The sequence below is a fragment of the Mauremys reevesii genome, linkage group 6 (genome assembly GCF_016161935.1).
Source record: "Mauremys reevesii isolate NIE-2019 linkage group 6, ASM1616193v1, whole genome shotgun sequence".
NCBI classification, from domain to species: domain Eukaryota; kingdom Metazoa; phylum Chordata; order Testudines; family Geoemydidae; genus Mauremys; species Mauremys reevesii.
In genome coordinates this window covers 90,163,166-90,189,853 of record NC_052628.1, presented here as the reverse complement: position 1 = coordinate 90,189,853, position 26,688 = coordinate 90,163,166, and the positions used below count along the sequence as shown (strand labels likewise).

Here is a 26,688-nt window from a genome sequence, read left to right as displayed (position 1 = left end):
AAATGCCAATCATGATCCTGGGAGACCCAGCCTACCCCTTGCTCCCATGGCTCATGAAACCATACACCGACAGCCTAGACAGCACTAAGGACCGGTTGAACCATAGGCTGAGCAAGTGCAGAATGGTGGTGGATTGTGCCTTTGAACGTTTAAAAGGTACTGGGGCTACAGAGGGGTAGCCAAGGGTAGGCAAAGGCAGCAGGTCTAAACCCTCCTTTGCCAGTGATGAATGGTGTGTACACTGCAGTCTGCCCCAGGGAGCGGGAGCTAGGTGGTGACTGGCAGTAGCCATATTCTGAGGTGAAGTGGGGACAGTGGGTGGGGGTTCCCCTGGGACGGGGAGACCCAGAATTGTGGGGGTACTGCTAGGGGGCAGCACCCCAGACAACAGGGCACCAGGGTCCAAGGAGGGACACGGGGCCAGAGGACAGGCGGATCACCAGCTTGCAGAGGGCGCTCCGGAGCTGGAACGAGCTAATTCCTGGAAGTCACCAGCAGGAGGTGCCGCAGGGCTGAGTCCGCACGCTTACATCTCTCAATACACTTCACTGCAAGCCACAATGTAATCACAACTGCTGGCTATTGCAAGAGTTGGTTTGCTACTCCAGCCATGATGAGTAAGGCCATGAGGCATGGGCAAGAGATCTTGTGCTGCTGCTTTTCTGAAGACATCCTTGGGATCAAGATTGGAACTTGAGAAAAGCCCCCTTTCCCCTAGCAACCTGGATGGTGCTTGAGGACAGGCACCAGTGTAAAGCCCCCCAAATAGTTTGTTTTTTACAAAAGTGACACCGGGTTGTGGGGGAAAGGAGACAAACAGGAAGCTGCCACCCCACCCCCTTTTTTTCAGTGCTGCTTGCAGTACACAGTGATCCCTTCCAACCACAACACGTCTGGAAAAGCATGGTTGTGTGACCCAGATTTCACCAAATGGGGGAGGATTACTTGTTGAATTGTTTGCAGCTTAACGGCTAGCACTGAAAATTTCCCCATTTTCCCTACAAAAAGGAACAAAAGTACTTGTGGCACCTTAGAGACTAACAAATTTATTTGAGCATAAGCTTTCATGGGCTACAACCCACTTCATCAGATGCATAGAATGGAACATATAGTAAGAAGATATATATATACACACACACACACACACACAGAGACCATGAAAAGGTGGAAGTTGCCATACCAACTCTCAGAGGCTAATTAATTAAGATGAGCTATTAGCAGCAGGAGAAAAAAAACTTTTGTAGTGATAATCAAGATGGCCCATTCCAGACAGTTGACAAGAAGGTGTGAGGATACTTAACATGGGGAAATAGATTCAATTTGTGTAATGACCCAGCCACTCCCAGTCTCTATTCAAGACCAAGTTAATGGTATCTAGTTTGCAAATTAATTCTAGTTCAGCAGTTTCTTGTTGGAGTCTGTTTCTGAAGCTTTTCTGTTGCAAAATTGCCACCTTTAAGTCTGTTACTGAGTGGCCACACAGGTTGAAGTGTTCTCCTACTGGTTTTTGAATGTTATGATTCCTGATGTCAGATTTATGTCCATTTATTCTTTTGCATAGACTGTCCGGTTTGGCCAATGTACATTTGCAGAGGGGCATTGCTGGTACATGATGGCATATATCACATTGGTAGATGTGCAGGTGAACAAGCCCTTGATGGCGTGGCTGATGTGATTAGGTCCTATGATGGTGTCACTTGAATAGATATATGGACAGAGTTGACATCGGGCTTTGTTGCAAGGATAGGTTCCTGAGTTAGTGTTTTTGTTGTGTGGTGTGTGGTTGCTGGCGAGTATTTGCTTCAGGTTGTGGGGGCTATCTGTGAGGAAGGACTGGCCTGTCTCCCAAGATCTGAGAGAGTGAGGGATCGTCTTTCAGGATAGGTTGTAGATCTTTGATGATGCGCTGGAGAGGTTTTAGTTGGGGGCTGAAGGTGACAGCTTGCGGTGTTCTGTTATTTTCTTTGTTGGGCCTGTCCTGTAGTAGGTGATTTCTGGGTACTCTTCTGGCTCTGTGAATCTGTTTTTTCACTTCAGCAGGTGGGTATTGTAGTTTTAAGAATGCTTGATAGAGATCTTGTAGGTGTTTGTCTGAGGGATTGGAGAAAACCTACCTACATACCTCCAGTTTCCATCCAGGACACACCACACGATCCATTGTCTACAGAGAAGCTCTAAAATACAACCGCATTTGCTCCAATCCCTCAGACAGAGACAAACACCAACTTACCAAAAGGTGCCTTCCCCAGCATCACGCTCTGCTGCCAACTGGTCCTGTGAAAGGATGGGCTCCAGGGTTAAAAACAGTTCTTGGCTGTTGGGGAGAATGGATCCTCCACTTGCCTGCCTCATGTTCTTCTCCTCCTCTTCCTCGTCAACAATGTCCTCCTTGTTGCTCAGGGTCACCTGAGAGGTATTCATGGAACATTTTGGGGTAGTGGTGGGGTTGCCGCCTAGAATTGTATGCTGCTCCTCATAAAAGCAACATGTCTGTGGGGCAGAACCAGAGCGACTGTTTGCTTCCCTTGTCTTCTGGTATGCTTGCCACAGCTTCTTTATTTTCACATGGACTGCTGTGTGTCCCTAGTGTAGCCCTTCTCCCCCATGCCCTGCGCAATCTTGGCATAGATGGAGCTCTGCCTGCACAGACTCTTCTCTCCAGACAGCAATAAGATCCACCACCTCCTGTGTACTCCATGCTGGAGCATGTTTGCGGCCTTGAGTCTCCATGATCAGCTGTGCTGACGAGCTCTCCACGCTGATCAAACAGGAAATTAAAATTCAAAAGTTCCCGGGGCTTTAACAGGGGAGCGGCTGTTTCCTGTGTACCTGGCTGAAGTGCAGTGGAGTTGAAAGTGCTCTCCAGAGCGGTCATAGCTGAGCACTGTGGGACACCTCCTGGAGCAAATTCATTCGAATTGTACAATGCAGTGTCTACACTATCACCATGTCGACCTGTGGATGTTGAATCAAGTGCTACGCCTCTCGTGGAGGTGGAGTACAGGAGTTGACTTGACAGGCCACTTAGGTCGGCGGAAGGGACTTGGTAGTTTAGACATATACATTATTAGATCCACTTAATGCAGCTTTATGTCGACCTAAGTCTGGAGTGTAGACCAGGCCTTAGTCAGAGCTTAGAGACCAGACCATTCAGAAGAGGCAGAGGAAAGAGAAAATACAAGAATAAAAGGCCCTAAAAACAGTACTGTTTACTCAGGGGAAAGGGATGGTTAGGTCCCCTTTCTGCCAAGTCACTGTATTTTCTTTCCCTCCCCTAATCCTGCTGCTCTCCATGGCATTGTGTGCAGGGGAAGCTCCTTTTTTCATCTGTCCGAGGGGAAGTAAGTCATTCAGATTTCAGAGAAGAGAAATGGTATTTGACTCTTCCTCTTCCACCAAGACTTGCTTGAGAAGCCAGTGATATTAACAAAGCAGAGCTCCAACAAGCTTAAATATTAATGGAACTTTTTTGTTTGTTCAGGTATGTGCTGAAACATTTCTAGCACCATATAAAGAATTGTTTGTTTGATACTAGTCATTAACTCTAGAAAATATATAATAGGAATAAATCTCACATCAGTAAAGGGTTGGATTAGATGGCCTAATAGGTATTTTCCATCTCTAACTTCTGTGATTCTATTAATAATCCTTTTAGTTACTAGTACAAACATTGATGTCTAGTTTTTCAAATTTCTGGGCAACGTTTATTCACCTAGTATTTTCAGTATGCACAACCTATGTGACAGAACATCACAAAGAGGTAATGTTAAGAAAAAAGGTTTCAAATGGGCTTTTCCAATAGCATGAGAACTTCAGGCAAACAGAGGAGAGAGTAGCATATTAGCCATTTGGTTTCTCTTTACAGAATTTGCTTAGCTAAGACAATTGTAGAGTTCTTGTTGTGTAACCATGGCCCCAATAAAGTCAATGGGAGTTTTGACCAGGATTTCACCCCAGGTGTCCACAAAAATTATTTATGTCCCATTTGTGTGAGCTGCTGAATGCTTTTTGGTGGGTGCTGATTGCCTTCAATTCTATTACCACGAGGAGGAGGAAGATAGATTAAAGAGATCCTTGTGTAACTGGACCTGTGTTTTGGAAGAATGTCAGATACAGAACGGGGTAGCTCAAGGTGTGTAACATTATTGTCATTTAAACTTTTCAGGTTCCAAAACCCCAAAAGTACTGTTACATATATTTGCAGAAAGTGAATAAACTGGGCCACGAGCAGCATCCAAGGTAACGTATAGGTTTAATTCCAAGGAATGTTTGCAAATTCCATTTTACAGTATTCAACCAACTCTACTGACCGCCAGAACCACAAGGCTAGTATGACTGCTTAAATACTCTCCCCGCACACTGTATCATGTGTAGCAGCAACAGCACTGAGGAATGACTGTTTCATTTGACACAGGAGGCTCTGAAAATGCATTTACTCATTAAATCATGGTCTTTGGAAGAAACAGTACTTATGCTTTCCATAACACTCTCTCAGAATCTAATACAAACTGCTCTCCCAACTACAGAGCCTCCTGGTAATGTAATACTACCAGCGTTTCTGGTGCTTGGAATTCTCTCTCACACTCACAGACACACATCTCCCTGTATTTACTTCCTATGCTATTTCCCAGCTATTTTCTTCCTCATTTTGCATTTCCTGGTGACAGATGCTTGAGCACACAGACTCTCACAAAACGGGGAATAACAGCTGATACATCTCTACAAGGCTAGAATTCCTGCAGCACAGCTGAGAATACTAGGAACAGGGGCACTATAAAGACACAGCCAGCGTCTACTCCTTAAACCAACAGGGTTACATGCCAGGGAGAAATCATTTAATAAAGTAACAGCTTTTAGATACTGACTTGCAACATCAAACCAGAAATGACCCCCCAAACTGTACAATTACCAGACAATATCTAAACACTTGAGAGTTTATGTGGTTTGCATCTAGGCTTTGGGCTCATTATTTATAGAGTGTCCAATTGTGAAATGTCGATTCCAACCCTGTCCCTGAAAAGTTCCGGGTGGTTCTAGAACCAACAAGGCTTTCACTCAGCAAGCTCACAGAAAAGAATAAAAGAGCCATTCAGTTTTGATACATACCCTTTATTTTCTAGAACCTCGCCCCTACTGCATCTGGCATGCCATGAATGAAAATATTTAATAACAAATAATCGTTACTAAGTGAAACGTGAACAAGCATGAATTTGAAAATGTTGAAGACTTCAGTGCCTCTCAAATTCTAAAGAAGACTGAAGTTTTGTTTTTTGATGGATCTGAACTTTAATTAGGAGAAATATTAGTTGGGGGCGGGGGAGAGCAAACTGATGAAATAACATACAATATAAGTACTGTGTGGCACAATATTATTCTCCTATCTTACATAAGTGCACTGGCAGATATGTTGTTCTAAATCCAATTGTCTATTATTATTATTGATTATATATTATTTACCTGATCCTGTACAAGACAAAATGAAAACATTCCCCTAGAATGTAGAATTTATAGTCTAAAAGAAGAAAAGGGCAAAAAGGATAAACTGGGAGACCCATAAGATGAAATAACTTTCAGTTATAATAAGAAAGGATTTATTATTGTCATCAATGAGAATAGTATCAACTTGTGAGAAATCAGATGGGTTGATAATTTCCCAGAGGAAGACTGGATGTAATTTTCACACTGAACGTCTGTGGACATTTATTTTAGGCATCCTAAATATGCTAGTGGATGTATATGAGCTGCATGGAAACTCTTCCACAAGAACAAGTTTCATGGCTAAAAAGCTAATAAAATACGAAAAAAATAAACTTTGTAGACAGTATAACATAGAATCATAGAATATCAGGGTTGGAAGGGACCTCAGGTCATCTAGTCCAGCCCCCTGCTCAAAGCAGGACCAATCCCCAACTAGATCATCCCAGCCAGGGTTTTGTCAAGCCTGACCGTAAAAACCTCTAAACAAGGAGACTCCACCACCTCCCTAGGTAACCCATTCCAGTGCTTCACCACCCTCCTAGTGAAAAAGTTTTTCCTAATATTCAACCTAAACCTCCCCCACTGCAACTTGATACTATTACTCCCTGTTCTGTCATCTGCTACCACTGAAAACAATCTAGATCCATCCTCTTTGGAATCCCCTTTCAGGTAGTTGAAAGTAGCTATCAAAGCTATCAAATGTTAATTTCAATGATCTAGCAGACGGGAATCCTTCCTAATGAAGGAGATATTTAAAAGCAGTGGGATTGACTTTCTAGCAGTATAAGGATAAGGAACAGTCAGCCTGTAATGCTCACAGAAGTAATGAAGGTGCAAGGGCAGCTTTGTGCTATACTGTGCTACAAGAGCTAGTTTTAAAAAACATAATCAGAAAATAATCCTGCCTCTGTCACATCAGCTCCAAAAGCCAGTGGGACCAACTGTTTGCTGGCCTACAGTGTAACCAACTGAATCGTCAACGTGACTTCCTGCAGTGCCTCTGAGTTCCTTGAAGGTATCCCATCCAATGCAATGCATTCACCAGCAGAGAATTTGATCCACTGGTTTTGGAGCTGATGTGACAGAGTTAGGCCTTGCTGTGTAAACAGAATTACAACTGACGTGACAGAGATGGTTACTCTTGTATTACATTCCAGTCAAATTAACCATTAATTTGTTAGTGTCTGTAAAGCACTCTGAAGGTTAAAACTGCTACATATGTGCTATTATTTGCTGTATTTCTTGTCATTCTTACAACTAAAGGATAACACAAGCAAGATTCAGGCATGCAAACCTATGGATACATTTCAGTTCAACATTTTGAAGCACTATTTACAGGTGCAATACGTATGGAGGCAAAGCATGTGGCCCAGTAACAATAAAGTACATACATAGCCACACACACGTCAGACCCATATAAAATGGCTGTGGTTTTACTTCCAAGTATTATACACTAATGTGGTTTTATTTGCTCTTCAGCTGACTACTTAAATGTCCCAAATGCACAGCAGACTTCACTGAATATTTTGACAGGAAAAGTCTTATCTCAGAGGCAGCATTGAAATCTCATTCTGAGCAAAGAAGAATTTGGCCTTATCTGTGGGCATGCGAAATAACTTTTTCCAACTTTTCCAGTGTCTGCTTCCTGACTACACACTCAAAAACAAAAAACTCAAACTACATGGATAACCTTTTCCATTCTGAAACAAAGACAGGGGTAGGAAAATATCCAGAGTCGGTTCACAGATCTCTAATTAAAAGGATGAGGAGTTTTCATCAACGGGTTCCGGTACATTGGACCCTCTCATCAATGTGGATAATTTGGATTTTGTCAAATGGTGCCTCTGTATTTCCCAGCAACAATTTAATACCAGAGCACAACTGGTAATGAGGTCTTATTCTAAGACTTCACTATCTGGGCCAGGTTGTGCAGCACCCAGCACAATGGAGCCCCAATAAGGATGGTGCCTTTAATCACTACCAGAATAGAAATGTTTACTGCTACCAACTATTTCTACAAAACATACTACAGTTAATTTACCAGTACATTCTACTGAATTATTATAAGATAACAATTCTCAAAATAAGAAATTAATTTTTGTGATGCATTATCCATGCTTTAATTGTGTTTGTTCACTGACTAGCCATTTTGCAAAACTTTGTAATCAGCTATGGGTTAGCTAGTTGTCCATGTGAATTAGTGAGATTCTATTGTATAATTTTTTTTCTCCTTTTACATCTGTAGAATAGCACTTCAAACAAGCCTCTGAAAACAGATCTGCAAAATTTGCAAGCAAACTCATTAACATAGATCAAAACAAAGCATTTGTGTGCACATGAAGAACAGAATGGCATGTATGCAATTATTTCATTTGCATATGGTAGCATGGTATTATTTACTTATTACAGAGGTGCCTAGAGGACCTCACAGAGATTGGGCTCCACTGTGGTAGGTACATGCACACACTAAGAGACCGACTCTGTCCAGACGAACTTACATTCTAAATAAATTAATGGTTTTTCCTCTGGAAAATTTTGGACACATTTTTAGAGTCTGACCTGTTTCTTTTCTTGTTTTACAGCAGGCCCTTTTTTAAAAGAAATTGATTAGCAATTTTATTTTTATTTCAATGGTAGTACAGAGCTTTTTGACAAAAAATAAGGGCGGAAAAAAGACTGAAAATTGCAAGTAAGTTTTTAAAATGGCAAAGTTGACCAGTTTACCATTTCTGTGATTTTCCAATGGGCTTGGATATGACAACAACAGGCATGTGTCATGTTTCACCAGCAATGCACAAAAAGAGAGTGGTTCAATGGCAGGTGGATTACTTGTATCATCTGGATTCAGTAATGAATGGAAACTATAAAGAATCTGAGCAGAATCTCATGACAATGGTTTCAACAGACTGTAGAGTAGGATTTGCAAGGGCCTGGTCAGGTCAAGATGATTCACAAACCACAATAATTACGACAATCTAGACTTGAGTTTAGCATGTACCTGGACTATATTTGCGATACCCCTTAAGGACATTTTCTGTAAGATTTGATGCAAAGTCCTTGGAGGTCGATTATTTTCCACAGAAGGGTTGTGGGGTCTGACTACACCTATTAAAAAAACCCTAACATGCTGTATCTGGAGATTGAAAGCACAAGGCTGGCACGAGTTGCAAAAGTTAATGTATTTTTTAAAAGATCTGATGAAAATGTTCCTTCATTTTAGTTCATCAAAATCCATGAAACCAGCGCTGAACACTTTGAAAAAAAAATCCCCTGAAAGATCTAGCAGTAAATGAAGAGTTTAGCGCCAATCACATGTGACTGTGAGAAAGGTCCAGAACCGAGAAACCAGTCAGCAGGGAAGAATGTTGGTTATAGGGTCAGTACCAGTGGCTAGATTGTTTCACAAGCAAGTCAAGTCAAGAAGAGTTGCTGAAGAGGATACATGCACTAGAAGATTATCAGCATTTTGTATGACACATACAAATATATGCTATGGTGTGGGATGATCTGATTATATATATTAAGAGACAGTATATTTTTAGGCATAAAAAATGGTTAACATTTGAAGAACAAAGAGAAAATGACAAGGAAGAGGAAAACCCAGAATAAGAGCTCTTGACAAAAATTAATCCCAACGTGGATTTATTTTAATCTAGGAAAGAGAAAATCATGAAAAAAAAGAATATATTTAAATGAGTCACACTTTATATTCACAGTGTCTCTTTATACACATTTCCACCAGGAAATAAAAATATTACTAGTATTGACCATGTCATGAATTTTGTAGCACAAAAGATTTAGTTTGGATTGTAGTTTAAGGCAGCAGATGTTTTCAGTTTGAATTGGAATGAGTGAAAACAGCAAAAGGAAGGATTTTAATTTCTTCTTGATACCATGCTTTGTTCTTGGTGTTCTTAGGCAACTTGCTATTACCTGAGCTCTATTGTGTTGGTAAAATTCTCCCTTGCTTACATCCTACGTGACCTCACTGATTTCAGTGGTGTGCATTGAGAGTAAGTTAACTGTTTTCTCCACTATCGGGTATTCTTAAATGGGGAAAAGTACTGCTATGTTACACTAACCACAGAAAATCATGATTCTACAAATAAAAGATTTTTTTTCTGTCCTTGAGTTAATAACTATAAAAGTATTGTGCATTGTTGTAAAACATTATGGTTCCCCTCTCCCCCATACACACCTCCCCATTATCTTGGAAAAGATTATTTTTGTGCTTTCATACCTGTCTTTTGGTCACAGTGCCATCTACAGGATCCACATATTCAAAGCTGTCTGTTTTTTCCACACGGTAGACATTGTTCCCAACAGCAAACTGCTGATTACTGAATGATTTGTCAATGATCAAAGCCTCCAGGTCTCTCATTATGAAATACGCTGTTCTGGGTTCCAATGCTTCATAATCAAATCTTTAACGTAATAAAAAAAAAGTAGTATGAAGAAATATGTAAGCTCCACCCAGCAGAAAGATTCTGGTTTCACAGAGCATGAGATGCTCACAATTAGTAATTTACAGCAGACATGGAAAATCAGGCATGCAACTGAAGCGCCTAGTGCAAATGAAAACAGCTCTTCCATTTACTTACACACTTTTGTGCTCCTAAGTCCTCCATTCCATGAAATGTGCAAATCTGTCAATTAAGTTTAAGAGAAAACTGTGTGCCCTACGTGGTTAATGCACTTACATGCTTAAAAAGACAGGTCCACCCTCAACCCCTCTCCCCCTTGACACATCTGTGCTCTCTTGTTGGGCCACTAACACAAAGTCTGCAGACCGTGTAGAGTCAAAAAGTCATCTCCTGCTGGGAGTCTGGCGTTAGCAGCAAAGGAATTAACACTAAGAGAACAAGGTTATCAGTTCTGGCCTTCTCCCCAGTCTTGGCTGCCCTTAGAGTTTCTATCTCAGGGCTGTTCAGACCACACACTGAATATTTTCCCTTCAGAAAGCCACTCCCACCTCCTTTATTTTCAGCTGGAATAACCAACCACCTGCCTCAGAGCATTAGCAGAACCCACTTAAAAAATACATGATATACTTTTACATTTGAGATATTATTAGCAACAACAGCAACAACTTGCTTTCAAACAACACCATTTACACAGAGAGAGCCGTTACACGCCATATAAATACCGCACCATTGATACGTAGCCAACTCTGGGCTGCAGGGCAGCAACCAACTACCACACTGCATGGTCAATAGTCAAGGGGTAGAGAAAGAACTTTGCTAAGGAACAAAACGTTTTATGGATTCCTTAATCTCCGTAGGGTAAAAATTCACCCTGGACAGAGGGCCAGCACAAGGCCTACGCACCACAAGTCCCACTTAAGCCCTATTTTGAGATCTTATGTAGGAGTTTAAAAGTGCATAGACCTTAGGCAGGACCATGAATTTCACCCCCTTATAGAGAGTAGGCAGGACATTGGTCCTGTCAAAAAGGCCCACATACAATAGAGTGCCTGGCACTCAATTTATCTCTTTGAATGATGAAGAGCTGAGTAAACCTCGCTGGTTTTTTAACTTATGCTTCAAGCCAGTCTGGTTCAAGTTATAGCTGAGACTTAGACCACTAACATCCCTAGGAACGATGTTCAATCTATGGCAGATTTTCATTCTGTGCACACACCTGAAGTGCTGCTAAACACATTTCACTATTAATAGCAACAAAGCTAATCAAGCCAAACTTGCCCCGGAATTATCCTAGGAACATGCTAACCTACTGTGTTTTGTAATAATTATCTGCACCTGCAATAGTAGTGGCGGCCAAATTTTGTCCAGTGATCTCTGACAATCTCTTCCACACTCTGCTTTCGAGCTGCTATGATTGAAAGCCAGACTAGCACAGCCCAGAGCCCATCCTTCTCTCGGATGTGGTCAGACCCTAAAAAGAAATAAGTAATGCACATTTATTAGCAGATACACCAATGAAAATGCCAACAATAGTTCCAGATGAGAAGCATAGAGCAGTTCATGTCAGTTTGTTTTTTTAGATACAGTAAAACAATAACACAGACATTTTCCAGACTCGTATCAGAGGGGTAGCCGTGTTAGTCTGGTTCTGTAAAAGCAGCAAAGAATCCTGTGGCACCTTATAGACTAACAGACGTTTTGCAGCATGAGCTTTCGTGGGTGAATACCCACTTCTTCGGATGCAAGACTGACAGCCAAAACAATTGTTTAAAAGATAGTAAGGAAGAAAGAAAGACAGACAGACAGATACATCAGAATCCACATTACTAAAATTCAACAAAAGAGGGGAAATTACTTGGCTCCCAAGAGTGTAAATGCTATTACATTCTTAACCATTATGATTCCTGCTAATCATTGTGCAGAATGATATACATCAGGGTCGGCAACCTTTCAGAAGTGGTGTGCAGAGTCTTCATTTATTCTCTCTAATTTAAGGTTTCGCGTGCCAGTAATACATTTTAACGTTTTTAGAAGGTCTCTCTCTATAAGTCTACATTATATAACTGAACTATTGTTGTTTGTAAAGTAAACAAGGTTTTTAAAATGTTTAAGAAGCTTCATTTAAAATTCAATTAAAATGCAGATCTTATCAGTTTAGTGCAGTGGTTCTTAACGTGGGGTGCAAGATACCCTTTCTGGTGGTGTGAGACATGCAAGATTTTTTTAGAAGGTAAATCATCAAAAATACAAATTAAGCACAGGCACATAAGTACAACTATTTTGTTTCATCAAGCCTATGTATTTATTAACATTATACATGTTTTAATGATTACTGTAATATACAAAGTTTTAAAGTTTTTAAGCTAATTGTAGTGTAATATTTTATAAGGGCTGCAGAGTGCTGGGACCAGGCCCTGAGCTGGCTGCCGGTACCCCAGGCTGGCAGGAGGGCTGAGCAGGGCTGGAGGCCCGGACCGCAGCTGGCAGGGCGGCTGGAACCCCAGACCAGCAGTGAGGTGAGCGGGGCCAGTGGCTGGTATCCCAGGCCAGCAGCAGGCTGAGTGGAACCGATGGCTGGGACCCCGGCTGGAACTCCCGACCGCTGCCGGTCTGGGGTTCCGGCTGTCGGCTCCTGCCAGCCGGGGTCCCGGCTGCTGGCCCCTCTCAGCCGCTGCCAGCCAGGGGTTCCGTTCACTCAGGCCGGCAGCGGGCTGAGTGGGGCCAGCGGCCGAGACATCGGCTGGCAAGGGGCCAGCAGCTGGAACTCCAGACCGGCAGTGGGCTGAGCGGGGCCGGCGGACAGAATGAACCCCAGACCGGCGGTGGGCTGAGTGACTCAGCCCGCTGCTGGTCTGGGGTTCCGTCCGCCGGCTCCTGACAGCTGGAGTCCTGGCTGCTGGCCCCGCTCAGCCTGCTGCCGGCTGGGGGTTCTGTTCACACAGGCCGACAGCGGTCTGAGCAGGGCCGGTGGCCAGGACCCTGGCTGGCAGCAGCATGCCAGTAAAAATCGGCATGCGTGCTGCAGGTTGCCAACCCCTGATATACATAACTGGGACTGTTTCCCAGAACTGGGCCAGATCAGATGAGCCAACTCCTAGTAATTAAGCAGAGTACTCCAAATTACAGAGTTCAGCTGCAACTGCATCCCCTTGTCTGCCCAGATGTTCATAATTGCCCTAACATCTGCCTTGGGCCAACCTGCAACATGCTTCTTCTGAGATACATACCCAAAGCAGAAAGGTTATGCAGAAATTGCAAGAGAGTAGATACTGGTGAGAATGAGAATGCAATGAGGTCTAAGAGGCATGCTGCTCAGTTTATACAGATGAGGGCTTCCAGAAAACTTGACTTTATGTTAATAGACGACAGAGACTTGAACGGAAAGACAAAGCCAAGCAGTGCCTGGGAAAGGTGGTGCTAGGACTAACCAGGGCTGCCCAGAGGATTCAGGGGACCTGGGGCAAAGCAATTTCAGGGGCCCCTTCCATAAAAAAAAGTTGCAATACTATAGAATAGTATATTGTCATGGGGGCCCATGCGGGGCCTGGGCAAATTACCCCACTTGCCCTCCCAGGCGGCCCTGGGAAAAATAAACATTTAAAAACCTTCCACATCTCGGCACAAACCCAGTTTTGAGAAAACTTCTTTTCAAGTCACCTTTACAAGGTATCACTGGTTCTCAGCATCAGCTAGTGCTAAAAGGCACTAAAGCTCATTAAAAGGATTGGACAAATATTTTCCGTCAAAACTTTTTTTGGATTGAAAACTAGGGGTTTTTAAAAAGCAGAAAAAATCACAGACAATGTCTGCTTTCCTTCAAAATTTGTTGTGGTTTTTTTAATTGAAAAGCTGAAATTAGTCTGCCAAAACCTGGACATGGTTTGGGGTTTCAGAAGTGTGTGGCCAAATATTTGCTGCTTGCTGTTTTCGATTGTTTAAAGAAACAATAAAAAAATTCTGCTTAAAAAAAATCCAAAACTTTTGAACTACCTCAGCTTGTGACCAAACGCCTGAGCCCATCCAGTCAGAGATTTTTCCAGGTTTCTGATACTCTGCTGGCTTCCTTGATTCATATCTGTGTCCATAACATTAGGTTCATTTAGGTTAGAACATAAGAATGGCCATACTGGGTCAGACCAAAGGTCCATCCAGCCCAGTATCCTGTCTACCAACAGTGGCCAATGCCCAGTGCCCCAGAGGGAGTGAACCTAACAGGTAATGATCAAGTGATCTCTCTCCTGCTATCCATCTCCACCCTCTGGAAAACAGAGGCTAGGGACACCACTCCTTACCCATCCTGGCTAATAGCCATTAATGGACTTAACCTCCATGAATTTATCTAATATCAGAGGGGTAGCCGTGCAGGTCTGGATCTATAAAAAGCAACAAAGAGTCCTGTGGCACCTTAGACACTAACAGATGTATTGGAGCATAAGCTTTCGTGGGTGAATACCCACTTCGTCACTCATGAAAGCTTATGCGCCAATATGTCTGTTAGTCTATAAGGTGCCACAGGACTCTTTGTTGCTTTTTACATGAATTTATCTGTTTCCTAGAGACTGGCTCCATGGCATCCCTCACAAACTGGAGGGATGAGCCTATGTTGTGAAAACTGAAATGCTCAAAATAGCACATGCATGTGAATGGACACAGGGTACTAAAATTAAATTAACCCAGGGGGTCTCAAACTGGTGGTCAGGACCCCTCAGGGGGTCACGAGGTTATTACTGGAGGTTGTGAGCTGTCAGCCTCCACCTCGAACCCTGCTTTGCCTCCAGCATTTATAATAGTGTTAAATATATAAAAAAGTGTTTTTAATTTATAAGAGGAGGGTGTCGCACTCAGAGGTTTGCTATGTGAAAGGGGTCACCAGTATAAAAGTTTGAGAACCACTGAATTAACCCCTCTGGAGCCTCGGGGAATGCAGGGGAGGGGGGTCTCCCTTGGTAGGATTGGGAAGGAGGTAGGTGGTGTTGGATATTGCTCTTCTCATGTGCTCTCTCCCCCATGGCTCTCTTGGCTCTGTCACTGTTAATCTAAAGTGGATAATTTTAAATGAAGCTACCCTCCCCTGACATGAATCTCTCTATGGCACTGAAATTAAATGTAGACTATAATTTGGCATTTGAGAAGTGAAAGAGATGGTAGCCCTAAGGGAAAAGATAACAGATTGGCTCTTTGTGTTAAATAGCTGTCCGCAAGCCTCAAACTGCTGAATGAGCTTTAGGGTAAGGAAGGCTGTGCCTCCCCAAACAGCCTGGCCCTGCTCCCTATCTGACCCCCACCCACTTCCTGCCCCCTGACTGCCCCCCTCAGAATCCCTGACCCATCCTGCTCCTTGTCCCCTGACCGCCCTCCTGAGACCCGCCCCCCGGGACCTCACACCCCCACAACCCCCCCTTCCCGCTCGCTGTCCCCTGACTGCCCCGACCCCATCCACACACACACACACCCCCGCCGAGTCCTGACAGACCCCCGGAACGCCCACAATCCAACCCCCCCTTCCCATCCAACCCCCCAGAACCTCTGCCCCAACTGTCCCCGGGACTCCCTGCCCTTTATCCAACCCCCCTCCCCCGGCCCCCTTACCATGCCGCTTACCCCCTCTCCCGGAGCCTCAGCGCACTGCATCCAGGTACAGCCCTGGACAGCGCTGCAGTGGTGTGGCTCCACGTGACCTGAGCTCCCGCTGCTCGGCCCGAGCCCTGCCCCCTTACCACGTGGCTCTGAGCGGGAGGAGCTCAGGCCCTGACTGAGCCACGCTGCTTTAGCTCTGGCCAGGGCTGTTCCTGGACGTGGCGCACTGAGGCGCCGGGGGATGGGGGAAGGCAGAGGCGTGGGGAGCCTCCAACATTCTCGTGGGGGCCCCTGCAAATTGCCCCACTTGCCCCCCCCCGGGCAGCCCTGGGACTAACTGCAGCATAGCAACTGTTATGTCACCACCTGCTGTCTACACTGGCACTGCACCAAGACATTTAATGGCACAGTGGCTAGGCTTGCTCAGAGCAGGCACCGTCCACAAGAAGCTCTGCCTCCTTTATGAAATCACTGCATAGTCTACCTGCCTACCCTGATTAGACGGCCATAAGGGCAGCTGACTGGACAATCTGCTTGAGGGACATTCCATGTCACTGAAAAACATTCAGCAAAAGCCTCTAGCCCAAAAGCCAAACAGAGAGGATAAAATTCCCTGCGTGAAAAAAACCAAACAGAACATAAATCCTGCAATATCAAGGTCAGTTTGCAATTTTGTTGCTTTCTGCTATATCCTGTAAAATTCTGTGCTTCCATTTAATAAGATTTCTGTCTTTTTGCTACGTTATGAAGGTATATAGTTGTCACAATATAAATTGATGCACTGCTGCTGCTGCTAAGGCCAGGTCTATACATACAGTGCTTCAGAGGGGCAGCTGTACCGATACATCTGCACTGCTGCACCGATACAGCTGCACTGCAGGAGCGCATCCGGTGAAGACGCTCTCCCATCGGAATAAGAAAAGCACCTCTCTGAGCGGCAGGAGCTACACTGGTGGGAGAAGTTCTCCGGCCAACATAGCACATGAAAACAATTACAAGAGGTGGCCACTCACACCTCTCCTGTCCCATTCAACTCAGTGAGGTGTGAATTTCAGATTCTAACTGCAGCCACTTAAATGCTAACATAGTTAAACAGAAACATGGAAATTAAATACAGATAACTACATTCATGTAATGTCTAGGTTGCATAAATGAAATCATGAAAAAAGCCAATAAAAGCAAAAGTTCATGTTTCTAGAAGATACAAAAAACAAACAAACACTCTCTTACAGATTATGGTCAAGTATGTGAAGCTCACTGACATAGGAGGCCAGAGAGTCAGATAACGGAACTGAGTTTAAAAGCTCTTTCAGGCAGGGAATGTGTTTGCACCATGTCCAGCACAATGATAATAATACTTCCTTTCTCCTCCCCCTTGACTGTGTTCTCTATGTAGTACGTGGACTTTTGGGGCTGGGAGTGTCTTTTACTAGAGCACTCCGCACAATGGGGGTCCAATCTTGGATGGGGCCTCGAGGTGCTGCTACTACAACACAATTGTGTCCCTTGGTTAGAGTCCCTCGGTGCTCCCATAATATTGTGTAGGTGTATGCGGTCCTGCTTCAGCGCAGGAGGGCTGGACTTGATGACTTCTCAAAGTCCCTTGCAGCCTTATCTTTCTATGATTGTATAATACAAATATTGAATAAGAAGAATAAATAGGGCAGGATAATTTTATGAGCACTTGTAGCCCTGTAATTTCACATTTCACATCAAATAAGTAGGGCCTTACCAAATTCGCGGTCCATTTTGGTCAATTTCACAGCCATAGGATCTTAAAAATAATCAATTTCATGATTTCAGCTCTTTAAATCTGAAATTTCACAGTGTTGTAATTGTAGGGGTCCGGAGAAAAAAGGAACTGTGTGTGGGGGCGGGAGGAGGGTTGTAGAATGGCAGCTGCAGGCCGGGAGCCCAGCTCCGAAGGCAGAGCTGCTGCCAGCAGCAGCGCAGAAGTAAGGATGACATGGTATGGTATTGCCACCCTTACTTCTGTGCTGCTGCCTTCAGAGCTGGCCCCTCATTCAGCAGCTGCCACTGTCTGGCTGCCCAGCTCTGAAGGAAGCCACACATAAGTAAGGGTGGCATGTAGGGTGACCAACTTTCTAATAGCATAAAACTGAACTCTCCTACCCCACCCCTTCTCCGAGGCCCTTCCCCTGCTCGTTCCATCCCTGCTCCCTCTGTCACTCGCTCTCCCCCGCCTTCACTCACTTTCACCGGGCTGGGGCAGGGGATGCGGGATCTGGGGTGGAGCCGGGGATGAGGGGCTTGGGGTATGGTAAAGGGCTCCGGACTGGGCAGGGGGTTGGGGAGTACAGGCTCCAGGCTGGGAGTACAGGCTCCGGGTGGGGCCAGAAATGAGCAGCTCAGGGTGTGGGAAAAGGCTCCGGGCTGGGGCAGGGGGTTGTGGGAGAAGTGAGGACTCTGGCTGGGGGGGCAGGCTCGGGGGTGGGGCCAGGGATGAGGGGTTTGGGGTGCAGGAGGGGCTCCAGGCTTGGCCCAAGGGTTTTGGGGTGCAGGAAGGGGGTGCAGGCTCCAGCTGGGGGTGTGGGCTCTGGGGTGGGGCCGGGACGAGGGGTTTGAGGTGCAGGAGTGGGCTCAGGGCTGGAGCGGGGTGTGTGGGGGCTCTGGGAGGGAGCTTGGTGCAGGAGGGGACTCCAGGCTGGGGCAGGGGTGCAGGAGGAGGCTCAGGACCAGGTGAGGGGGTTGGGGTGTGGGGGAGGGTGTGGGGTCCTGACGGCACTTACCACGGCTCCCAGGAAGCAGCCGCCAGGTCCCTGCAGCCTCTAGGCACCTGAGCAGCCGGGGAGGCTCCGCACACTGCCCTCATGCCCCCAGGCTATGCCCCTGCAGTTCCCATTGCTCGCGGTTCCCGGCCAATGGGAGCTGCGGAGCCGGCACTCGGGGCAGGGACAGTGCTCAGAGTCTCCCTGGCCACCTATGTGCCTAGGGGCCGCAAGGATCTGGCGGCTGCTTCCGGGATCTGCACTGAGCTAGGCAGTCAACAGGGAGCCTGCCTTAGCCCCGAGACCCCACAGCTCCTCCAACCAGACTTTTAATGGCCTGGTTGGCAGTGATGACCCGAGCCACCAAGGTCCCTTTTTGACCAGGCAGCTGACAGCTACCACTCTCCGGCTGCCCAGCTCTGAAGGCAGCACAGAAGTAAGGGTGGCAATACCACAAACCCCCTAAAATAACCTTGTGACCATCCCGAAATTCCCCTTTGGGTCAGGACCATAGGCACAGACTGTGTGGGTGCTCTGGAGCTGGAGCACCCATGGGGAAAGTATGATGGGTGCTGAGCACCCACTGGCAGACCCACCATCAACTCGCCTCTGCCCTTCAGTGTTTGACATCTACCGGCAGCTCCACTAATCAGCACCTCCCCTTCCCTCTCTGCGCCTCCCGCCCGCCACAATCAGCTGTTTCACAGCATGCAGGAGGCTCTGGGAAAGACAGGCAGGAGCGAGGGCACAGCATGCTGCGGGGAGGGGGTGGAATGGGGCAGGAAGAGGTGGGAGCGGAGCAGGGGTGGGAAGAGGCAGGGCGGGGGCAGGGCCTTGGAGGAAGGGGTGGAGTGGCGGTGAGGTCTGGGGCAGAGCCAGGGGATAGCTCTCCCTGGCACATTAGAAAGTCGGCACCTGTGGTCACGACCCCCAATCTGAAAAATGCTGGTCTCCCCCATGAGATCAGATTTCACTGGGGGAGGCCAGATTTCAAAGTCCGTAATGCATTTTTCATGGCCATGAATTTGGTAGGGCCCTAGGAATAAGCTATTCACCAAAAGATCAGAAAGGAGCCTCACCTTCCATTCCATGTATGTTATTATGGGCTAGACAGGACTGCTACATCAAGTATTAGGCTTTCAGATATTACAATTATGGGCGGGGGGGCTGTACAAACACTTATACAATATTAGCAACAAACAGAGGCAGAGTATACAACTAAATGCACCAATGATCTGATCTGATGTGACAAATCATACATTCCTTTGTTACATAACCTTCTACACAGCATGATTTGTAAGACACATATCATAAAATGTGTACTTATTCATTCAGCAAAATGCCTTGTACATCATCCTATCTGTATGAAAACTGAACTAGATACCAAAGATTAATTGCATTTTGATTTACCGAATACTTCATGTGCATTTTATTGAACCAAAATGGTCCAGTGAAACATGGGCAGAGGAATTTTTGGAATGGCCTCTGTATGTTCCAAGCCTTATGTTGGCATGGCCAGAGCTCATAAATTTCCATGAAGAGGGGTGAGCGTATACATGTATCATTCTTCTGATCCACGTAGCAGCTTTGGCATGTTCTGTGACCTTTGCATGTCCTTCAGGAGGACAAACAGTATGGTGCTTTGCGAACAGGGGCTGCTAACAGGGAGTTTCGCAAGGGAGTTCTCCAGGTGAAGGAGGAGCTAATACAGCATCTGTGGGGTAAGTGACTGTCTGTAGTGTGTGTTTGTTTGTGTTTGGGGGTTACTTGCTGTGTGCTGAGCTTGTGTTTGTCAGTCTGTTTGTTTGGTTGTTTGTTTGAGGGACCGTGTGCTCTGGCTGGCAGTTGGAGGCAGGTTTGAAAGCTCGAAGCCTCTGGTAATTGGCTGAGCCTTAATCAGTGGGCGGGGCATTCACTCAGGCCAGGGCTTTATAAAGCCGTGCACAAGCGACCAGGGAGCTTTGCGACCAGGGGCTGCTAACAGGGAGTTTCGCAAGGGAGTTTGGGAAGGGAGTGGGAACCCCTCGCCAGCCCTAACCCCTTCCCCGTGGCCCCCCCCTCAAACCTATAAACCGAACCACATTCCAAAACTACTTTCCGTAAACCACCCTTTCACTAACTAGGAGACAATGCAGGCAGAAGCCCAGCAGCAGAGTGGGGGCTACCCAGTTTATTGCACTGACTGTCGCATGTATGATTACCTGCCCTGTGGGCGGGTGGCGTATGTGTGCAGTCGGTGCAAGGAGCTCCTGACCCTCAGAGACCATGTACAGGCTTTGGAGGCCAGGGTGGTGGAACTGGAGGAGCTGAGAAAGGCAGAGAGGTATGTTGATGAGGCTTTCCAGGAAACTGTAGAATTGTCCCACCTCCGCTTAGACAGCTCCTGTGCTGTTGAGGAGGAAGAAGGGCCCAGGGAAGTAGAGCAGTCAATGGGAGCAGAGGGAAACCTTCCCGTAGTTGGGACCCTCCTTCCAGATGGTGCTGGGGTTGCCTCTCGCACTGAGGTTGCCTCTCCGGGGGAGGGAACTCCAGTTTCTAGGAAAAGGCAGGTGTTAGTAATGGGAGATTCGATTATTAGAAATGTAGATAGCTGGGTCTGTGATGACCGGGAGAACCGTATGGTGACTTGCCTGCCTGGTGCGAAGGTTGCGGATCTCTCGAGGCATCTAGATAGACTTATGTGTAGTGCTGGGGAGGAGCCGGTGGTCGTGGTACATGTAGGTACCAATGACATAGGGAAGGGTAAGAGAGATGTCCTGGAAGCCAAATTTAGGCTGCTAGGGAAGAGACTTAAATCCAGGACCTCTATGGTGGCATTTTCAGAAATGCTCCCAGTTCCACGCGCAGGGCCAGGTAGGCAGGCAGAGCTTCAGAGTCTCAATGCGTGGATGAGACGATGGTGTAGAGAGGAGGGGTTCACGTTCATTAGGAACTGGGGAAACTTCTGGGATGGGAGGAGCCTATACAGGAGAGATGGGCTCCACCTAAACCAAAGTGGAACCAGACTGCTGGCACTAAATATTAAAAAGGTTGTAGAGCAGTTTTTAAACTAGGAGATGGGGGAAAGCCGACTGCTGCAGAGGAGCGTGTGGATCGGACACAGACTTCTCTTAGGGGAGAGTCTGATGATAGAGAATCTCCAGGTTATAGTCAGGAGCAGAGGAATGAGAAGTATAATGTAAGGGCCGGATCAGATGATAAACAGTCACATAAAAAAGAATCTGGCACATCAGAAAAAGGCAGGCTAATAAACAGGGACAAGTTTTTAAAGTGCTTGTACACAAATGCCAGAAGTCTAAATAATAAGATGGGTGAACTAGAGTGCCTTGTGATAAAGGAGGATATAGATATAATAGGCATCACAGAAACGTGGTGGACTGAGACCAATCAATGGGACACAATCATTCCGGGGTACAAAATATATCGGAAGGACAGAACAGGCCGTGCAGGGGGAGGAGTGGCACTATATGTTAAAGAAAGTGTAGATTCAAATGAAGTAAAAATCTTAAGCGAATCCACAGGTTCCATAGAGTCTCTATGGATAGAAATTTCATGCTCTAGTAAAAATATAACATTAGGGATCTATTATCGACCACCTGACCAGGACAGTAATAGTGATGATGAAATGCTAAGGGAAATTAGAGAGGCTATCAAAATTAAGAACCCAATAATAGTGGGGGATTTCAATTATCCCCATATTGACTGGGAACATTTCACTTCAGGACGAAATGCAGAGATAAAATTTCTCAATACTTTAAATGACTGCTTCATGGAGCAGCTGGTACGGGAACCCACAAGGGGAGAGGCGACTCTAGATTTAATCCTGAGTGGAGCGCAGGAGCTGGTCCAAGAGGTAACTATAGCAGGACCGCTTGGAAATAGTGACCATAATACAATAGCATTCAACATCCCTGTGGTGGGAAGAACATCTCAACTGCCCAACACTGTGGCCTTTAATTTCAAAAGGGGGAACTATACAAAAATGAGGGGGTTAGTTAGACAAAAGTTAAAAGGTACAGTGACTAAAGTGAAATCCCTGCAAGTTGCGTGGGCCCTTTTTAAAGACACCATAATAGAGGCCCAACTTCAATGTATACCCCAAATTAAGAAAAACAGTAAAAGAACTAAAAAGAGCCACCGTGGCTTAACAACCATGTAAAAGAAGCAGTGAGAGATAAAAGACTTCCTTTAAAAGTGGAAGTCAAATCCTAGTGAGGCAAATAGAAAGGAGCACAAACACTGCCAACTTAAGTGCAAGAGTGTAATAAGAAAAGCCAAAGAGGAGTTTGAAGAACGGCTAGCCAAAAACTCCAAAGGTAATAACAAAATGTTTTTTAAGTACATCAGAAGCAGGAAGCCTGCTAAACAACCAGTGGGGCCCCTTGATGATGAAAATACAAAAGGAGCGCTTAAAGATGATAAAGTTATTGCGGAGAAACTAAATGGATTCTTTGCTTCAGTCTTCACGGCTGAGGATGTTAGGGAGATTCCCAAACCTGAGCTGGCTTTTGTAGGTGACAAATCTGAGGAACTGTCACAGATTGAAGTGTCACTAGAGGAGGTTTTGGAATTAATTGATAAACTCAACATTAAAAAGTCACCGGGACCAGATGGCATTCACCCAAGAGTTCTGAAAGAACTCAAATGTGAAGTTGCGGAACTATTAACCAAGGTTTGTAACCTGTCCTTTAAATCGGCTTCGGTACCCAATGACTGGAAGTTAGCTAATGTAACGCCAATATTTAAAAAGGGCTCTAGGGGTGATCCTGGCAATTACAGACAGGTAAGTCTAACGTCGGTACCGGGCAAATTAGTTGAAACAATAGTAAAGAATAAAATTGTCAGACACATAGAAAAACATAAACTCTTGAGCAATAGTCAACATGGTTTCTGTAAAGGGAAATCGTGTCTTACTAATCTATTAGAGTTCTTTGAAGGGGTCAACAAACATGTGGACAAGGGGGATCCGGTGGACATAGTGTACTTAGATTTCCAGAAAGCCTTTGACAAGGTCCCTCACCAAAGGCTCTTATGTAAATTAAGCTGTCATGGGATAAAAGGAAAGGTCCTTTCATGGATTGAGAACTGGTTAAAGGACAGGGAACAAAGGGTGGGAATTAATGGTAAATTCTCAGAATGGAGAGGGGTAACTAGTGGTGTTCCCCAAGGGTCAGTCCTAGGACCAATCCTATTCAATTTATTCATAAATGATCTGGAGAAAGGGGTAAACAGTGAGGTGGCAAAGTTTGCAGATGACACTAAACTACTCAAGATAGTTAAGACCAAAACAGATTGTGAAGAACTTCAAAAAGATCTCACAAAACTAAGTGATTGGGCAACAAAATGGCAAATGAAATTTAATGTGGATAAATGTAAAGTAATGCACATTGGAAAAAATAACCCCAACTATACATACAACATGATGGGGGCTAATTTAGCTACAACGAGTCAGGAAAAAGATCTTGGAGTTATCGTGGATAGTTCTCTGAAGATGTCCACGCAGTGTGCAGAGGTGGTCAAAAAAGCAAACAGGATGTTAGGAATCATTAAAAAGGGGATAGAGAATAAGACTGAGAATATATTATTGCCCTTATATAAATCCATGGTACGCCCACATCTCGAATACTGTGTACAGATGTGGTCTCCTCACCTAAAAAAGGTATTCTAGCACTAGAAAAGGTTCAGAAAAGAGCAACTAAAATGATTAGGGGTTTAGAGAGGGTCCCATATGAGGAAAGATTAAAGAGGCTAGGACTCTTCAGTTTGGAAAAGAGGAGACTAAGGGGGGACATGATAGAGGTATATAAAATCATGAGTGATGTTGAGAAAGTGGATAAGGAAAAGTTATTTACTTATTCCCATAATACAAGAACTAGGGGTCACCAAATGAAATTAATAGGCAGCAGGTTTAAAACAAATAAAAGGAAGTTCTTCTTCACGCAGCGCACAGTCAACTTGTGGAACTCCTTACCTGAGGAGGTTGTGAAGGCTAGGACTATAACAATGTTTAAAAGGGGACTGGATAAATTCATGGTGGCTAAGTCCATAAATGGCTATTAGCCAGGATGGGTAAGAATGGTGTCCCTAGCCTCTGTTCGTCAGAGGATGGAGATGGATGGCAGGAGAGAGATCACTTGATCATTGCCTGTTAGGTTCACTCCCTCAGGGGCACCTGGCATTGGCCACTGTCGGTAGACAGATACTGGGCTAGATGGACCTTTGGTCTGACCCGGTACGGCCTTTCTTATGTTATGTTCTTATGTTCTTATGTGCCACTACAGAAAAAGGGAACGGAGGAAAGAAAAGTGGTGGCAAAAGTGTGGATGGAAAAACTGAAAGCAATGCAGATTCTCCAGAATCCAAAGTTACCAGTAAAAATGCCAGCCTGTTCTGAGTACAACAATAATTCTGTGCGTACAGCAGGAGTCATTTTCTTTTATAATAAAAACAAACCCTACTAGATCATTGGCATCTCTCAAAGCCTGTTGGTCATTCTCTCTCATCTTTTAACACTGCTTTCCCTTCCTCAGCATTTCTATCAGCCACAGGTTGGCTTATTATTTCCATGCATGTTTGTTTTATCCATTGCCCTTATTCCTTTTAGCAGTCTTAAAACCATTACTTCTGCTAGGTGAATGTGTACTTAACTTACTATACCCTCTGATTTTCTTGGCCTTCTACCTCTTAATTATTCCTATTGATCTAGTTGAAAAACATGCAGTGTTTTGGATGAAGCCAATTGCCATTTCCCTCCTCAGTTTGACTAATGGTATCTTTACTTTTGTAACACCAATGTCCCTGGGTGGATTGTTGGCACCGATCAAAGCTGGGACCTCTAGATCTTAATACATGAGCCTGTACTGCCTGAGCTAATAGACCAATCCCTCTTATCCAGGGTTGTAGCACACTCCCCATCGCTAGGTGGCCCACCCACCACTGAGGGGACAGAGTGCCATACCGAGCGCACATGGCTTACACTTCAGTTCACACATTCTACATCATGCTAATCGGTTGTCCAGTAGCCATGGATCAGCATATGGGTAAGGAGGAATATGAGATCTGTACTACTTTTATAACCTAATCAAATTAAAGATGCACAACAACAGCATATATTTCAAGGGCTGTAACACCAGTACTGCTGCTTCCATCTTGCTGAGTTCAACGTACTATGCCTCTAGGTTTAATTCTGTATAATTCTTTCCTTGAAAAACCCTGAAACACTAGTGAATTCTGGCCTGTGCTTCAATGAAGAGATTGGCTGAAAGGCAGGAAGGGCAGCTTAATAGCAGAGATAACACATTTTTGTCTGTCTATTCTCTTTGACATACTTAATTAAAGCAATAACTACTATTCAATTTAAATAGTCCAAATACCATGCAGTTTTACACTGAAGTGTAATCCCACATACAGAATGAGCTTGCAAAGTGTGTCAATGGGTGCAAAAATTGTCCTGTTCTAATAGACCTGGTATTGCAAGCTGTCTGGGGCAGAGACTGTGTCTCTTACTATGCATTTGTACATTGCCTACCACAATAGAGCCTCAGTACTGAGTAAGAGTATGAAGCACTATTTTAATAAATAATAATAATATGCATGAAAATAAATATCTTCTTGTTTTGTCCCAAATTACGCTAGTCAATGCTATCAGGGACATTATTTCTCCAAATGCAATTTTTAAAACCAAAATCAAACTGAAAAAAAAATGTTTAGCCTTAATGGGAAATTATTTTGTTTGCACTTTCCTTGTATCTTACAAATTCTTCCTCTTCCAGTGGTCTGCAGCGTGCTGACATTTTAAGGAAACTAAGATTTTTGGGGCCACATTCTTATCTCTGTTACACCATTTAAGCTAATGAAATTACCGTGGTTTTACACTGAGATCTGCATACACGCTAGGTCTTTTTTATAGCAATAGAACATCTCCACCTCTTTTAGCTTTTCTTTCTGTTAAGCTTGTGGCAGAAAGCCTCTGGTGTTGCTGACATATGGAAGTTTAGAGCTGAAGTATGAAAACGTGTGAAAATGAGATGCAGCATTTGCCAAGGTGGATATAAGCAAGATAAATCAAGTACATAGATTTCCTAATTCTGATTAATAGTTTGCTGATGAAATTTAGATAAGAACTGCTGCTGCTGACGCCTTTCTCTGAACTGTGTCTTGGGTATTACTCATAATACCAGCAAATTACTAACCTCATCTGACAAACTCCCCACACTACTACAAAAATGGAAGAAGTTTTCAATGCATTGGTTCAACTCCAAGATTAGCTGCCAGAAAACAAGTCTGGGAAACACAGCTCTATGGGATGTTTTCAAAATCTTTTGTCCTTTTATAGCAGAAAATTTGCTTTTATTTACTGGCCACTGCGAAATCTCTTTTTGTTATAACACCAGGGGATTGCATTATTTGGGAACTACAGCTGGGTTGTATTACCTGGACATAGAACCATTCACTTTTAAGTGCTGTCAGGTTAGTATGAC

The 26,688-nt window shown here is 44.6% G+C and overlaps 1 protein-coding gene across 4 annotated transcripts in view; it reads right to left on the bottom strand.

Annotated features, from left to right (window-relative positions):
* Positions 1-26,688, bottom strand: part of PGM5 (phosphoglucomutase 5) — a 119,091-nt gene that overhangs the window by 20,904 nt on the left and 71,499 nt on the right. For all 4 annotated transcript variants that reach the window (XM_039545547.1, XM_039545549.1, XM_039545548.1 and 1 more), the window contains 2 exons: positions 11,238-11,373; positions 9,719-9,902 (listed from right to left, as the gene is read on the bottom strand). In XM_039545547.1, coding sequence (XP_039401481.1) covers positions 9,719-9,902; positions 11,238-11,373 — 320 coding nt within the window. The remainder of the gene's footprint in view (positions 1-9,718; positions 9,903-11,237; positions 11,374-26,688) is intronic.